This window comes from Lepus europaeus, chromosome 1 (genome assembly GCF_033115175.1).
Source record: "Lepus europaeus isolate LE1 chromosome 1, mLepTim1.pri, whole genome shotgun sequence".
NCBI classification, from domain to species: domain Eukaryota; kingdom Metazoa; phylum Chordata; class Mammalia; order Lagomorpha; family Leporidae; genus Lepus; species Lepus europaeus.
In genome coordinates this window covers 140,475,084-140,491,765 of record NC_084827.1, presented here as the reverse complement: position 1 = coordinate 140,491,765, position 16,682 = coordinate 140,475,084, and the positions used below count along the sequence as shown (strand labels likewise).

The 16,682-nt window shown below is 33.2% G+C and overlaps 1 protein-coding gene across 1 annotated transcript in view; it reads left to right on the top strand.

Annotated features, from left to right (window-relative positions):
• Positions 1-16,121, top strand: part of PGAP1 (post-GPI attachment to proteins inositol deacylase 1) — a 71,330-nt gene extending 55,209 nt beyond the window's left edge. Inside the window, exons 21-27 of the mRNA XM_062189479.1 lie at positions 67-157; positions 1,203-1,400; positions 2,630-2,765; positions 4,738-4,788; positions 6,634-6,821; positions 8,310-8,414; positions 9,349-16,121. Coding sequence (XP_062045463.1) covers positions 67-157; positions 1,203-1,400; positions 2,630-2,765; positions 4,738-4,788; positions 6,634-6,821; positions 8,310-8,414; positions 9,349-9,487 — 908 coding nt within the window. The 3' untranslated portion in view covers positions 9,488-16,121. The remainder of the gene's footprint in view (positions 1-66; positions 158-1,202; positions 1,401-2,629; positions 2,766-4,737; positions 4,789-6,633; positions 6,822-8,309; positions 8,415-9,348) is intronic.
• Positions 16,122-16,682: the final 561 nt, after the last annotated feature.

The window sequence follows — 16,682 nt, the reverse complement described above, 5'->3', positions numbered from 1 at the left end:
GACATAATATATCTCATACTTCATTATTGTGAGTTCTCTATTGTATATAATTTTTTAAATCACCAGGTTCTTGCTTGGAGTATGCTGTTATGTTGGATAAAGAAGCCAAACCTTACAAAGTTGATCCTTTTGTAATTATGGTTAAGTTTCTTTTGGGGTAAGTTTTACTATTTATGATAATGATTTTAATTTTGGTTAATATAGAAAACATACTTGGTTGTATAATGCAATATAAATTGTCATATAGATTTGGCAGTTAGCCAGTTTCATTAAATGGGAATTTTTCTTAGGAAAATGCTTAAGTATATCAACATTTATTTCCCTAGTATAATCATTTCAGAAATAATATATATATATATGTATATATATAAAGCTAAATGAGGATTTTAAATTTTATGCTAAGCATTTAACATTTGCAAATGGCTATATATGGTCCATGATCCTTAAATATTATTCCAGATTCACAAACACAAACAATTATGAGGTATTGATGAAATAATTCCTCTGATCTCTTTCTCTTACTTAGCATACAAAGTATATTTTAGAGCTTTCTACCCGGCTTAACATTTCATTGTTACTTTATTCACATTTTGTGTTTTTTGGCTAAGAACAATTACTTAAGGAGCTGGTTGGATTCCTTGCTCTGGCTCCTAACTCCAACTCCCTGGTAATGCAAACCCTGGGAAGCTGCAGGGATAGCTCAAGTAATTGGGTTCCTGCAATGCTTTTGGGATACATGGATTGAATTCCCAACTCCTGGCTCCCACCTTTAGCCTGGCCCAGCCTTGGCCATTATGGATTTTTGTGAAGTAATCATAGATAAGAGCTCTCTCTCTCACTGTCTCTGCCTATCAAATAAATAAATTTTAAAAACTCAAAAAATTACTTAGATATCTTTTCTTTTGTCATTACAACTAACTATTGGCTTTCTAGCTGAAGAAAAAAACACTTTATTTAAGGGTGAATGGAGGTCAGAAATGCAATATTGAGACTCAGGCCTCAGATCCTTCAAGACTAGGAGGCTCACTTGGAAGTTAAAGGACATATTATTTACAGAGAATTGAAACATGTTTCAGTATAATTATAAATTAAGTATTGCTCTAGTAAATGGTCAAACATTAATTCTTAACTGTCTATTGTTGGATTTGTATTTTATCTATTTATTTATACAATTTGTCTTCTATGTTTTCTTTTATCCACAGGTATAAATGGTTTAAAGAACTATGGGATGCACTAATGTTGCCAGAATTAGATGCCATTGTCTTAACTAGTCAGAGCATGTGTTTCCCCCTTGTCTCCTTGATTCTCTTTTTATTTGGAACATGTACTGCCTATTGGAGTGGCCTAGTCTCTTCTACATCTGTGAAACTCCTTTCATCATTGTGGCTAGCTATGAAAAGGTAAAAAATGAATGACTCAAAGCTTTGTTACTGCTCCTAATTATAAACATTATATTCCAGTTGAAACCTTAAAATTATTTTCAATAAAAGAAAGATTTATAACTAGCAAAAGTATGGGTTAGTGTTCAAGTTTTGTCTTTGGTAAAACTAATCATTTATTGCACATTAAATGCTATATTTAATTTTTATTTTAGTGGTAAAGAATTAATCAAAAAGTTTGACCACAGGTACTTTTAAATTTCACTGTTGTAAATTTTTCCCAGGAGAAATTGTTTCTCTGACAGTGCTTTTATATGCTGACTTCTGTAATCAAACCTGAGGGAAAAGACTTCAGTCAAGATACTTAGCATCAGATTAGATGAGATGTATAAAAGTTCCAAAAATATTGTCTGGAATTTTCTTAGAGTCCAGAGACTCTGTCTTCCTGGTAAAGCACCAGTCTAGCTTCCATAGCCACTCCTTCATACCAGACATGTGATTTACTGTCACTGATTGAATTATGGTGTGATACCCCACCCTCCACCCCTCTGCAGTGCCTCTGGTGGAGGTTTCTGATGGTAATGCCATCAAGCATCTGTGTGATATTGAGTGTTTAAGAAATCGAAAATTGCCCCTCATGCTATTAAGATTGAAGATGTATTGCCCAATATTTTTGTCTATAATTAGTGGTTATCATTGGTAGCATTTTTTGTTCCTTAGTACAAGTTCTTCTTTAGTGTTTCTAATTGGAAGAGGAACTACTACAGGTAGAAGAGAACTTATAATCAAAAATATGTGATGACTGCCTTTAATTAAAAATACCTTACATAGTACTTGTTTACTAATAAGCAAGAAAGAAGGGCAGAGTAGTATAGGTTGAATACTTCTTATCCAAAATGCTTGAAACCAGAGTGTTTTGGATTTTTTAAAATATTTGCATGAATATAATGAGTTATCTTGGGAATGAGACCCAAGTCTAAGCAAAAATGCATTTGTGTTTTATAGGCACTTTATACACATACCCTCAAAGGTAATTTTATAAAATATTTTTAGTGTACCTGTGTTTTGGCTGCAACCTGTTGCCTTGAGCTCAAATGTGGAATATTCTTTTCTATTTGTGATAACATATTGCTCAAAAAGTTGGATTTGGAGGCAGTTCAGATTTTGCATATAATTTATATGTAATTTTCTTTTTATATGTGATTGTATAAACATCTATTCATATGTTTCTAACTGTATTGTTATTCCAGACCCTCTGAACTTCCCAAAGATATCAAGATGTTATCTCCAGACTTGCCCTTTTTGACAGTTGTTTTGATCATAGTTAGTTGGACAACTTGTGGAGCACTTGCCATACTTCTTTCTTATTTTTACTATGTGTTTAAGGTATGTCTAATCAGTAAAGCCAGAATATGACTGGGCTTTGTATTAGGCAGACCTAGATTGTTATGAAGGTGTTGTTAACAAAATTTTTAATTGCTGCTGTAGTAGCCTTCTGTTATATAACAATTTTAAATTTAAAGGTTTTTTAAAAACATTTTAATTAGTTAAATTATATAAATTAACTATAGAACTGAAATTACTATTCTGCGTTGGGGTTTCTTATTTAAAAAAAAAAAAGCAAAGGAAAGGGAGAGAATACTATTTGTTTAAAGTTGTTCTTTCCTCTTTAAAAACATTTTGCTAGAGCAGTTTTTATTCACACCTCTCTTTAAACATGGGTGAGTTAATAAATTAATAAGATCAATCCATCATGCTGAGATAATGTAAAATATTAGAAAACTTGCCAAAGAGTCAGAACACAATGATCAAAATAATTGGGCTAGTAATGTTGCTGAAGAAGTGAAAAACACTTCCAAGAAGACTGACATCTTACAGGAAAATCCAGGAAATTATCCAGCTCTGTACTCCCCATATTATTCTTAAGGACAAATTGCTGACATTAGATTAGATAATAATTTTTTCTGGGGCCAGCACTGTGGCACAGCAGGTTAAGCCTCCGCCTGCATTGCTGGCATCTCATTTTGGCTTGAGTCCCAGCTGCTTCACTTCCAATCCAGCTCCCTGCCTAATGTGCCTGTGAAAGCAGCAAAGATGGCCCGAGTCATTGGGTGTCTGCCACCTACTTGAGAGGCCTGGAAAAAAACTCCTGGCTCTGGCTTCAACCTGGCCCAGCCCTGGCCATTGTGGCCATTTGAGGAGTGAACCAGTAGATAGACTATCTCTCTCTGTCTCTTCTCTCTCTCTTTCAAATAAATAAATTTTTAAAATAGTAATTTTTTTTCATTTTTGATGTTCATTTTAATTAATTTTTAACAGATTCAATATGATTTATAGATACAAGTCTAAAAACTATAATGATGTTCCTTTCCTCCCTCCCGCTCTTCTTCCTTCTACTTTTCTATTTTAGTTTTTGAGATAACATTTTAAATTTATATTACAGTAAAAAGGCTTAATACTTCACCCAAATAGAAGTTCAACAGGTGAAAAGCAAAAGACCCTAGTTTAGTGGGAATATACACAATGGGTGTAAACAATAATTGAATGGAAAAAATGACCCTTTGACTCATATACATATTTTTTGTCAATTGGTCATTCATAATTTCTTTCAATGAAATAGAACCAATGACAATGTAGCATCTAAATATTTCTTGTGTGGATACAAGATAATAATTAAGCTCATTTAGATATTAAGCCATCTGTGTAAAATTATTCCTGTGCATAAATTTTTTGTTTTTAAGCAAAGATTTATTTGTCTCTGTTTTTAACACCAATACATGCAAATTATTTCCAGTTTTCCAAAGGAAATTTATATGCATCTGAAAAAAACTATTTGTAGGTACTTTGATTTTTCTTATGTATTTCAAACAACTGACCCAATAAGCAAAACTTTCTCACTTAAAGAAACCTAATGAATTAAATATACAGACTTTTTTCAGTTTCTTAGAAATATTCCAATACCGTATATGATCAGATTTTCAAATTAGGTTTTCAAAGAATTACAATATGTGAACCGTGTTAAGTTTGTTTACCCTTTTGAATATAATCAAGTATTTGTCTGATAAGATCCATTAAGATGCTGTACCGAGGCATCATTCAAACATATGTTCACAGAATATAAAAGGTATTGCAGTATGCCCTAGCCACAACATAACTGGGAAATTTGTATTATTTTGTTTTCTACTTTTTTTTAAATCCATGATAGCAAGTGTATGTAGTTATCATCTTTTCTAAAATAATGTTTAAGTGAATTTTCATTTGTTTAGGTTTTGTAAATTCCAAACTGCTTTTCAGTTTTTAGTAGAAAGGCTCATACTCATTGTTTCAAACTAAAGTACAAGTCATTCCTTTTTCCTAGATCGTTCATTTGCAAGCCTGCCTAACAACTTTTAAAAATAACCAGCCTGTGGTGAGTTTTATCTTCAAAACTTTATGTAACTTCAATGTGAAATAACATGTGGAATAGTAAGATTCTGTTTTTATAAGGTGTTATGATCTTAGGGCCAGCATTGTGATGTAGTGGGTTAAGCCACCACCTGCAGTGCTGCCATTCCATTTGGGCACTGGTTTGAGTCCTGGCTTTTCCACTTCAGATCTAGCTCCCTGTTAATACACTTGGGAAAGCAGCAGAAGATGGCCCAGGTATCTGGGGCCCTGCACCCATGTGGGAGACCTGGATATAAAGCCCCTGGCTTGCTCCTGGCCCAGTCCCAGCCCCTGTGGCCATTTGGGGAGTGAACCAGTTAGAAGACTTCTCCCTCTCTCTGTCTTCTCCCACTCTGTCCCTCTGCCTTACAGATAAATAATGTTTTAAAGATTATGATCTTAGAGTGTTTAAAAGGTATTATGAATTTCAGTAACTTTAAGGAAAGTAAACTTACTACTAAAATAAATTTAAGTCATTTTAAATTGATCTTTATCAGTTACTGTGTCATTTTGGTATTGTTACAAATTATCTTTTGAATTTTTTTTTGGTTAGAAAGAAATCTTTATTTTACAAAATTAAAAACATAAATAGTATTTACAAGTATCTTAAATACCAGCTTATGATACTTGACAGTTTGGAATAATTTCAAATTGAATTTTCCCTAAGCTTTTAAAATACAAAATTATTCATCTGCTTCAATGAGTCACACAGTTTTTGTTGCTACCATTCCAACAGGATTTTTGGTTTTTCAGAATTGTTCAGACTCTAGTCATTCAAAAAATACACTGTACTTTTTAAATGACTAGCTTAAAAAAAATGTCCTGAGCTTCCTACCCCAAGTTGTGGGATATTACCCCAGGGTAACTATAAACCAGACTTTACTGTCCTGTTTATAAATCACCACTATAACTTTTTAAAGACTCACATTCCTGGTACTCACGTTAATCCATCTGCCCTAGCTTCTCAGGAGGAGCAGAAGAGATGGAGACGAGAGGTGGAGGGGTGCATATGAGCATCTGAAATCACACTGCTGAAAATATAACACAATTATGATGTCTTTTGAATTTTATTTTGATAATTACCTGGAAGATATGGATATACAGGATTCTTTGAAAAGCTCATGAAAAAGACTATGTGTTTACCCAGCAGTTAAGATGTCCACATCTACATCAAAGTACCTGAGTTTGATTCCTGACTGCAGTTTCCTGCTAACACAGACCATAGGAGGCAGCCGTATTGGCTTAAGTAATTGGGACCCTGGATTGCACTCTTTGCTCCCAGGTTTAACTCAGCCCACGCCTACCTCCAGCAGTTGTGGACATTTGAAGAGTGAATCAGCAGATGGGAACACATTCTGTCTATCTGTACCTTTGTCTCTTTTTGCCTCTCAAATATCAAATACATTGTTTTTAAACTCATGGAAAATGGCATTAAGAATGTTTATTTCAGATCCAAAAAATTCTGAAATCCATGCAGTTTTTTCATAATACACGTTTTCATGAACTTCTTGAAGTCCCCTTGTATGCATGGATTTCAAAGTTTTTTACACTAAAATAAACTTACCTTTTAATTCCATTTTTCTACAGACTTTTTGAAGCACACTCATTCTCAGCTGTGAGAATAGAAAGTCAAAGGAATGAAAAAGTATTGTAATTATAACCATTTTAAAGTGCCTTTAAATAATTTTAATGATTTATGTCACTTTGGTAATGGAAAGATATACTTGTTTATCTTTTAAGTAATTGAGCTTGATTTTGAATAAAATAATATCTTAAAATTATTTTTGTTTACTTAGCATCTTGATATTTTTACTTTGTGCTTTTATAGAATCCCAAGCATTCTAGAAGAAGTGAAAAAAAATCCAATCACCATAAAGACTCTGCAGTACACCATCTTCGTTTATCTGCTAATGACGCTGAAGACAGCCTTCGTATGCACAGTACTGTGATTAACTTACTAACATGGATAGTGTTACTCAGCATGCCGTCTTTAATTTACTGGCTAAAGAATCTTAAGTGAGTTTTATGTATGTAATTATTATTTATGTCGCTCAAACAATAAACATCTTTAGATAGAGACTTCTTTCTAATACTCCATGAAAATTCCTCAAGAACACAAATCTGGGGCCTATGCCACCACAGGCTAAGCTGCGGCCTGCAGCATCACCATCGCATGTGGGCACTTGTTTGAGTCCCGACTGCTCCACTTCCCATCCAACTCTGCCAGTGTGCCTGGGAAAACAACATAAGATAGCTCCTAGCTCTTGGCTTTGGCCTGGCATTAGCCATTAGCCATTGTGACCACTGGGGGAAGTGAGCCAGCAGGTGGAAGATTTCTCTTTCTCTTCTTCTCTCTCTCTGTAACTCTGCCTTTCATGTAGGTGAAAAAAATCTTACACACATACACACACACACACAATTATATATTACCTGAAATTTATATTGAGTACATTAACATTCTCTTCTTTACCATGAGAATAAACTTCCCCCAAAAATCTGCCAAAAAAGAATAAATTGTATTTTTATTTTTATTTTTGACAGGCAGAGTGGACAGTGAGAGAGAGACAGAAAGGTCTTCCTTTGCCGTTGGTTCACCCTCCAATGGCGCTGCGGCTGGCGCACCGCGCTGATCTGAAGGCAGGAGCCAGGTGCTTCTCCTGGTCTCCCATGGGGTGCAGGGCTCAAGCACTTGGGCCATCCTCCACTGCACTCCCTGGCCACAGCAGAGAGCTGGCCTGGAAGAGGGGCAACCGGGACAGAATCCAGCGCCCCGACCGGGACTAGAACCCGGTGTGCCGGCGCCGCAAGGCGGAGGATTAGCCTGTTGAGCCACGGCGCCGGCTTTAAATTGTATTTTTGTCTACTGGTAAATTACTAAGTAAAAGATGACCTCATCCCAGTAGGATTTGAACCCTTCACTACTAAATATAGTTATCAAAAATAAAATTTTCAGTTTACCTAATATAGAAAGTATTTCTTTAAGTTGGTAAACCAAAAATAAATTCAGTAAGTTAAGTCAAAGGTTACCAGATGTTAATATCCTTCCATTGTCCCTCTTTTTAGTCAGTGCCCACTGTTTTCTTAACACATTTGCAGTCAGAATTATTTGAGAAACACAAATTTGTGATTCTGAAGGCTGTAGAAACTTACTGTCAATAAATGCATGAGACAGTCCTGGATGTTAAGCATTTGGAAAGTGAACCAGCAGATCAGAGATCACTCTCGCCCAGTCAATCAGTATCTCTTCCCCTCTGCCCCCTGTTGTAAAAAGGAAGTGCTTTCATACTGCATATTATCATTTCCTTTAGTAAATTCTAAACATAATTTTCCATATGAAACGTTGGGTATAAAAATAATCTAGAATAAAAAATTACTTATGAGTTGTTTAGAACTCTCATATATATTGCTACTGTAATGCTCTAAACATTATATAATGTGCTTCTAAAAATTTAAAATGACCTGGTCTGTTTTGTTGACTTATGTTTCATATTTTTATTGTTACAGGTATTATTTTAAACTTAATCCTGATCCATGTAAGCCTTTGGCATTTATCCTTATTCCGACTATGGCAATTCTTGGAAATACTTACACTGTTTCAGTAAAATCAAGGTACAGTAGTTTAATCTTTCTTTCTTCATATTTCTTCTGGCCTTTATCACCTTTATTTTATTTCTGAAACATACTCTTTAATTGTTAATGAATTAGACTATTCCTAAAAGTAAAGCCACAACAATATTATGATTTATAAGCAGATATAGTTTATATGCAAGTGTGTTATCCTTGTTTTCTTAATTTTAGGTCTTAGTTGTTAGGCTGTAATTATACAGGTTTTTTTTCCTTAAAAGTTAACCCTTGAAAGATACGAATGATTTGCTTCCAAAAAGTACAGGAGGAGTGGAAGCAGACAGACGAAGTAAGATTGGCTCTGATTTGATAATTTTTGAAACAGGGTCATGGGTGCATGAGGGCTCATTATGCAGCTTACTTTTGTATATGTTTGGAATTTTCTGAAGTAATACTTGGCTTTTTATTCATTGGTTGTTGCTCTGGAGGCCTTTTCTGTTGATTCTGGCAGATATTCTAGAATTAAGTAGACCTGGGATTAAAGCTTGGCTCACCATTTTCTAGCTCTGTGTCCTTCAGCAAGTTTCTTAATCCATATTATCCTTAGTTTCTCTATTTTCAGAGCAAAAAGTTATAGTCTTTTCTGAGAGTAGTATTCTCTTAAAAAAATTTTAGTGTTTTGTCTTATGTGCTCCTTTGTTACAAATTAAATATGATTGCTTTTTGTTTGGCTAGGTTTTTGCTGTTTAAGTACGAGTAAGATAAACATTCCTGCAGCTGTGTCTTACTGAAAATTATTGATTGTTTTTGTTAGTACACATTCCTAAAGATAGAATTGCTGAATAAAAGCCCTGCTAATATTTTTATGTTGTTAAAATGTGAAAAATTAAACAAAGCTGGCTATTTTCTGGATAGAAACAGACATTTTATTTTAGCTGACAATGTAGTTTGCATAACATTTATTTTTCTCTCTTTGCAGTAAGTTATTGAAGACTGCCTCACAGTTTCCACTTCCTCTGGCTGTTGGTGTAATTGCTTTTGGGTCAGCACACTTATACAGGGTTCCATGCTTTGTCTTCATTCCTCTTTTACTCCATGCATTGTGCAACTTTATGTGAGGGTGGACATAAGGAATGATGAAGACGATTTATGCCTTTAGGGTCCGTAAGAAGAATGAACATACAGATCCATCAACATGGACAGCGAGGTCCTTTGGAGAAGACAAGTCTATTTTTACAGTATTGAAAAATAGGAAATTAGTTTTGTACTGCTTGAGAAAAGTAGTTGAAGCATGGTTTTGTTTTGCGGTAAATATCTGGTAATAGTCCTGTTTGAAAAATTCTTGAAAGGATGTGCTGGCCACTGTCTTTGAGGACTGCAGTGCATTATCTACTACTCTGCTTCATCAGTCGTACCAGAGATTTTCACATAGAGACTCAGTAGCTACCGCGTTGTAATCTCGTGTCAAACACTGCTCGTTTCACCATGCTCTCTTCTGAGAACTGGGTTATTTTATACTTGTTGTGGTTTACATTTGGAAAATAAGTCTTAAAAGATTGATGAAATTTACAGCTGTTGGGTTTCTCAAAAGTGAAATAGCCACGAAGAGTCTTCGGTCAGTTTTTGACAGCTGTAGGGAATCTAGTAGATCTTTTGTCTTCTTAACATCCATGAAAATCACTGCTTTGAATTGTAAGGAGACAGGATTTCCTGGTAACCAGTGCAAGATTGATGGATGGAAACATGATTCAAATTTGAAACAGTGAAATATTCTTATTATTTTCAAAAATGAATCTTAGGTATTCTTGGTGAATACTAGGAGACCATTAAAGAGATCTATTGTTAAATATAAAGAAAATTCTCATAGATATTTACTTACTGGCATTGAAGGAGTTCAGTTGTTCGGTCTATGCCATTTGATATAATTCATTTTCCCCATGGTTTCCAAAAGTGCCTCCAGTCATGATAAATTGGTAACTAAATTCCATTGGTTGGAAAACTATAGGTTTGTGCCATTTTTATTCTACTGTGGGAAAACATCAACATGATCAAGTGTAGCATTATATTTGATGTATAAAATGAAGCTATCAATATTTAGTAGGGTAAATATCAACAGGACACCTGAATAAATTGAGACTTTAGCCAGTAATAGAGGAATCTTGATTTTCCCAGATGACTTCTAGGGTTACTGTCTGACAAATAAGAGAGTAACATTTCTATTTCATTTTGAATTTCAGTTCATTCTTAGCTGCAAAGGAGTGGGAAGAAGGTAATGGAACGAGATGAAAGAATATAGTAGTCTTAGCTTTTGGATGGCATAAACTCAAGCTGAGCTAACATCTGGCTTGTGTAGCCATTCTTGTAGATGTGTATACTGTAAATATCTAAAATCTCTCAAGTAAAGTGAGCCCACACTTATGAACTTGTGTCCTTGTTAGTACCCAAGTGTGTCCTAGAGAACCAGTTTCATTTTTTCTGCCGTTGCTTCTGGATTCCATTGCAGGCTCTCAGATGTTACAGCCTGTAAAGGGTTACCTCATTTCTCAGTTCTTCTCAGGTCCTTGCTTTTCAAGCATCAGTTAAAAAAAAAAGTCTTGCTGTTTTATTTGAGGATTACAAGTTTGATTCCATTGTTGTCTTTTTCCAGCTTCATGCCTATTGTTCAGTATGTATACTTTCACTTACTGAACCTATTAAAGGAAAGTGATAACTTCATAATAGATGTGGCAGCCATATCAGGCTCTTGGTTGTTTGAAAGAATTAGCAAAAGGGATAAAATATTAGTGTTTGTGTGTTCGGTCCCTGAGGGAAAACAGAATTTATTATATACTTATCTCATGACATACCACATGTATACTTAAGTTAAGGACACTTCTGCCTATGGGTTTACATGTCCTTATAAACAACTTTTTTACATGTGGTATCTTTTAGTTTGCCACTGATACTGTATCTTGAGTTACAAGTTAAATATGTCATTTAACTGTGTCTGAATTTGCACTTATATCTACATATAGAAAGAACTTCATTAATTTGTATCTTCTGTTGACAGCCATAATCATTATTTATATAATCTAAAGTTTCACCCAGTCACTACTGCTCATGAATAAAGTGAGACTCAAACTTTTTCTCATTTGTGAGTAGTACACTTGCTTTTTAAAGTACTAGACTAGGCAAACTAATTCTCACTAAAATGTTTTCATGTGAGTGTGGTTTTTCCAATCCGTTAAGTACTATGTGTGCCAACAAAATATTTCATTTTAAAGATGACAGAATTCCAATTAAACTCTTTATAAATAAGTAGGGGCTTTATCCATTATATATATCTATATACTAACACACACACACACACACACATATATATATAATGGTATGGAAAAATGAAGAAATAGAAGGTAAAAGAGGATAGTATGTTTTGTAGCTTTCATTTGTGTTTCTAGATTTTTTTCAGTCCTCTATGATAAAAATACCCCATTTGTGAATTTAGGACAAATGAAACTCAGTATAAATGCACATTCACTCTTTCACAATCTTTCCCTTATTCTGCTGTAACAGTGCCCCCAACTGTGTTAGCCTGTCTCAGGTTCTCATTTCTTGAATTCAGTTTGAATTCTATATGTACACTTTTCATATACTTTGTATACACTTTCATTTTGACAGGGTCTTCATCAAGCACTTTAAATTCAAATTGCTACCAGAGTTGAGAAGGTAGACTGTGTCCTAAGATTAGCAAAATTGATTTTTTGAACACTTGGGGAAAAAAAAATCCTTTGCCTTTAGATTACATACTGTTTCTCTCATGCTTACAACCTATAGTATTAGTTGGCAAAACAGCACAGCCCTCTTAGCAGCATCTGACTGCTCAGTGGCAGTAAGAGATTATCTAATTCAGCAAATTTCTGAACTCCACTCTTAGGGCGTTTTTATTTAGAAATTGTTGTGTTTTGAGTTTGTTTGAGCTTATAAAATAATTCCTGGACTCTATTGTTGATGAATAGACCAAACACCAACTGGAAAGGAAAACACTGGGTACTTAGAATGTTCCTAAGGCCTCCTCCGGGGTTATTATTGTAATTTAAAACTGACAGTATGATGGAGATTATTGACACTTTTTTCTGGACCTTTTTTATGCTAGAAATTAAACAGGTTTTCATAACTCTTTCCTTGTTTATCATCAGAATGAAAATACTTAAGGCAGTGTTTCTAAGAAAAAGCCATTTGTGCCTGATTAACAATGATTTTGAGTCTCTTTAATACATACAGATAATAACAATCAATCTTTCATTGTTTTCATATTTTGGTTAGTTAAATTCAGATTGTATAACAGAATACCTTTTCTTGAGTGAACTATACTAATATCTACATGATTATTCAATGAGGAAATGGAAATAAAGAACTATAGTGGGTTGAATAGATCTTTGTTGTTATCACTTTTGTAGACACTACACATTTCCATAACACTCAAATTTACGTGGGATGATTTGTTCATTAAACAGTTCTTACATTTTCTTAATTCTCTGGACTCCTCAGAACATAATGTGTTCATTCCTCTTTGCTACTTGTTAGCGCCTCTTGTACAAAGTGGCCAAGGGAAATACAGGGAAGTAAAACTCAGTTTTCAGTTCTTTTGAGGTAAACTAGGGCTATTGACTCCTGAGTGCCCACATAAACCAGTTGGCCTGTGCTTTCATCTTAGACATTAGGTCTCAGTCAGTGTAATGTTTCCCATTAATAAGGTTTTAGTGTAACACTTCTCAATGCTGCATTTGAAATTTTAGGAAAAGGTTTTAAAATCACCTGGGAAAAATTTTTTTAATATGTTGGGACCTTCTGTGACTAGGTATTTTTGATTGTTTTTCCTTGTCACTTTTTGTTCTCTCGAATGTATAGTACTTACAAATTTTATATCATAGGAAACAAGATACCTTATGAAGTTTATTGAGGAAAATCAGCTTGGAGACTGTGACACTCAATAGATGAGAGGACGCAGTAAAAGTATTTGTAATAGGAAATTAGACTCTACCAGGAAACTTCTTGCCAAATAAGGTAAATGTAGAAGATATTTTTTATAACATTGTAAGGTGATTGAGAGCTGAAATTTTAGGCCAGTTTTTTTTGAACAAAGAACATTTCAAATTCTATAGTGAACTTTTATTTACACACACTACTCATACATTGTTTCATAGTAAATTGTAGTAGATCGAGGAAATAAGGCTGTGAAGTTACTTATACTCTGGTTTTTATAAGGAAACATCAGATCAGTAATCCAAATTCAGATGTATGTACTATAAATTCTCAAAAGCTCATACTTTTTAAAAAAAATTATGACTATCCTGATTTTATATGCTTAATAATTCAGTTTTGAGAACAACATAAAATTTGGCAGTAGTGAGAATAGACAAGCTATTGTTCTATTTATAGTATAAATTTGACAGAATACCTAAATTGATAACATGTCTTTCAAAAGCTTGGTGATATTTTAAGCTACTTCTTAATTAAATTGTGTATGGTTGATAATTTTTAAATCAAGTAAATACTTTGTGAAAACATTTGTCGTGTTATCCTGCCAAAAATTTTGAAATATCAAGTGATCAGTTTCTGATGACTTTGTATATGACTTGGTAGATACGAGTCAGAATCAATCTGTAATCAGTGTACATTATGACTTTGAATACTTAAAAGAAACTGTTTCTGTTGGTGTATTTTAACTAGTTTGTTTATTTACATATTTCAATTCAATCTTAGTTTAGGAAGTCTAAAAGTAACCATTTTGGTAAAGTTCATATGCTATTTTTTTTAATGTTTTGGTTTTTAGTATTTATATAGTAGTAATGTTTTTCGAAAGTTTATAGACAAAGCCTAGAGATATTAACTGTTCAAAAGCCTAGGTGATAGGCATATTTTGTATTTCATGTTGCACTTGTTCTGTTTCATATTGGACTTTTTACATCCCTTTTATAGGAAAAAATTCTTAGCATAAAGCTCTGCATTGGAAATTATATAACTGTATTCGTATGGTTAGCAAAACACACTTTGCCACCAAAGCTAAATGAAACTGTAAAATACCTCTGGATATTTGTGCCAATGAACTTTTCTTAGCATATTGGAATTAAAACAAAAATAATCTTCTCAGTATTTATTATCTAGGACTTAATAAATATGTAAAGCATGAAAACTTCTATTCCATATTCCAATTTTTCTTTTGAAAATATTTAAGATTATTGCAGAGTATGTCCTATTTTGCCTGATTTCTTGACTTTTCAGATTTTATTAAGTATAAGAATTCACACAATAATGATCTTTCAGCATTTAGTTGAAGTGATCATTTGAAGTAACTATGCTTCAAATCATTTTGTGATATGAAACATTAATTTTTATTGTATAAACTGTTTTGGTATAGGTATCTCATTTATATAATTGAAAGTTTATTATGGAATTTCTTTTTTCTTTGTGTTTCCATTTAATCCCTTCATACAGTCACGTGTTTCACCAGGGGAAATTATCCACTAGGACCTAACATAGTTCAGTGAAGTAAAACTTTTTTAAAGTGTTTTTCTTAAAGGAAAATATTCTAGAAAATCAAGACGTTAATGCTAAAGTGTTAACATTAATACAGTGGTGTACTTGAGAGACAAGTAGAAATAGTGTAGTCTCAGAAACTGCTGTTTATTTGCTTAAATGCTATAATTTTTCCCCATTGAAATTCTAAGGAAATTTCAGCCCCTCATAGTTTGCCCCATCATTTATGACACTCACTGTTTCTCTGCTCAGTAGTGTTCGTACAGTTTGCATTAAGTAGCCTTGAGGTGAAGAGGCAGCACATAAAGCCAAATATTAAAATATTTGGCCTTGATATAGTGATAGTTGATTCAATTATATAATGGGAGCTATGGGTGATATTAGTAAAAAGATGATGTACAAGACGTAAATTTAGTGTACACTTTTTTTGGAATGAGTTTGTCCTCTGTGTTGAATTAATGTTAGCCTTAGTAGGAGATGCTGTGTTTAATGTAATGCGTTCTACAGTCAAGTATCTATTTGTTGGAATATTGGTTATATAACCTTTCCCTCCTCTGTGGTGGAAGGGAGAAAAGGCTCCAATTTGTAGTGTATCTAAATTAGGAAATTGTATCATGTATTTACATTTTTAAAATACAGAGCAATGATGTAAACATTGTTTTGAAGTGATTGTATTGCAGTTTTTGAAAATCATGACTAAATATAAATGTAGCAATGTACCCATGAGAAACCAGACCAAAATTGAATATATAATCATCACTGTGACCTTGAACTTGTAGTAATTTGAGATAAAACAGATTGTGCCTTAAAATGATAAAGGAATGCCCTGCAGATTTATAACTATATTTTATTATGGGTGGTCTTTGCAAATTGGTCTTAAATCTTTTTATTTGAGGTTGGTGAAATAAAAATACTAGCACTTCCCCCTTATATTTACAGAACTATTGCTCTAGAATTCTCCCTTAATATCTGTAGTTTTTCTTTTTAATTGACTTAAGTAAGCTACATAGATGTAGAAAATAAAGTTTGGCTAATGTGTCTGAAAAAATTATTTTAGAAGATGGTGGCTCTTCTATTGTGAACTTATTTCACATGGAGAAACTTGCATTTGTAATTTTTGTCTTATTAATGAATATCAAAGACATGAATTCTTTCCTAAGATATGTTCTCATTTTTCCTCAGATTATTGAGGTTTGTGTACGTATACATCAAATAAAGTTAATTTACCCAATTGTAGTTTTTCAGTAATTACTGAGATTCATTTAATATATTTTTAATATTATTTTCCACCATTTATCTTTCTTTTTCCTTCCTAATTGTTTTTAAAGTATCAAGATCAAGGTTCTTTTTTTTTTTTCCCAAGATTTAAGGCTGTAGTTTTTTTTAAAAAAATACATGAAGTCTTACATTTTTGCTGTGCTTATTTAAAATCCAAATTATTCCTTTTATAGGATAATCATGGTCTTTGCTAAAAGATGCGTATACTTCTGTGTACTTGAAGAATATATTTTTCAATTTCAAATTTGGACATAATAACATTTGTTTTCTTCCTATTTCCTCTTTACTATCTCCCCCAAAGGACCCCCAAAAAAGGTTTCTCTCAAAATATCTTAAAAGAAAATATATCTTTCCTTAAAGCATGGACAAATTGAAAAAAAGTAGTTTAATCAAGAATATGTAATAAAATAAATGGCTCTCAACTTACATTAATTTTTATACTATAGTTAAAATTTTAGAGGACAAACTGTTATGCTGAGATAGACTCAGTAAAGTAATCATTTATTTGCAAATTAATTT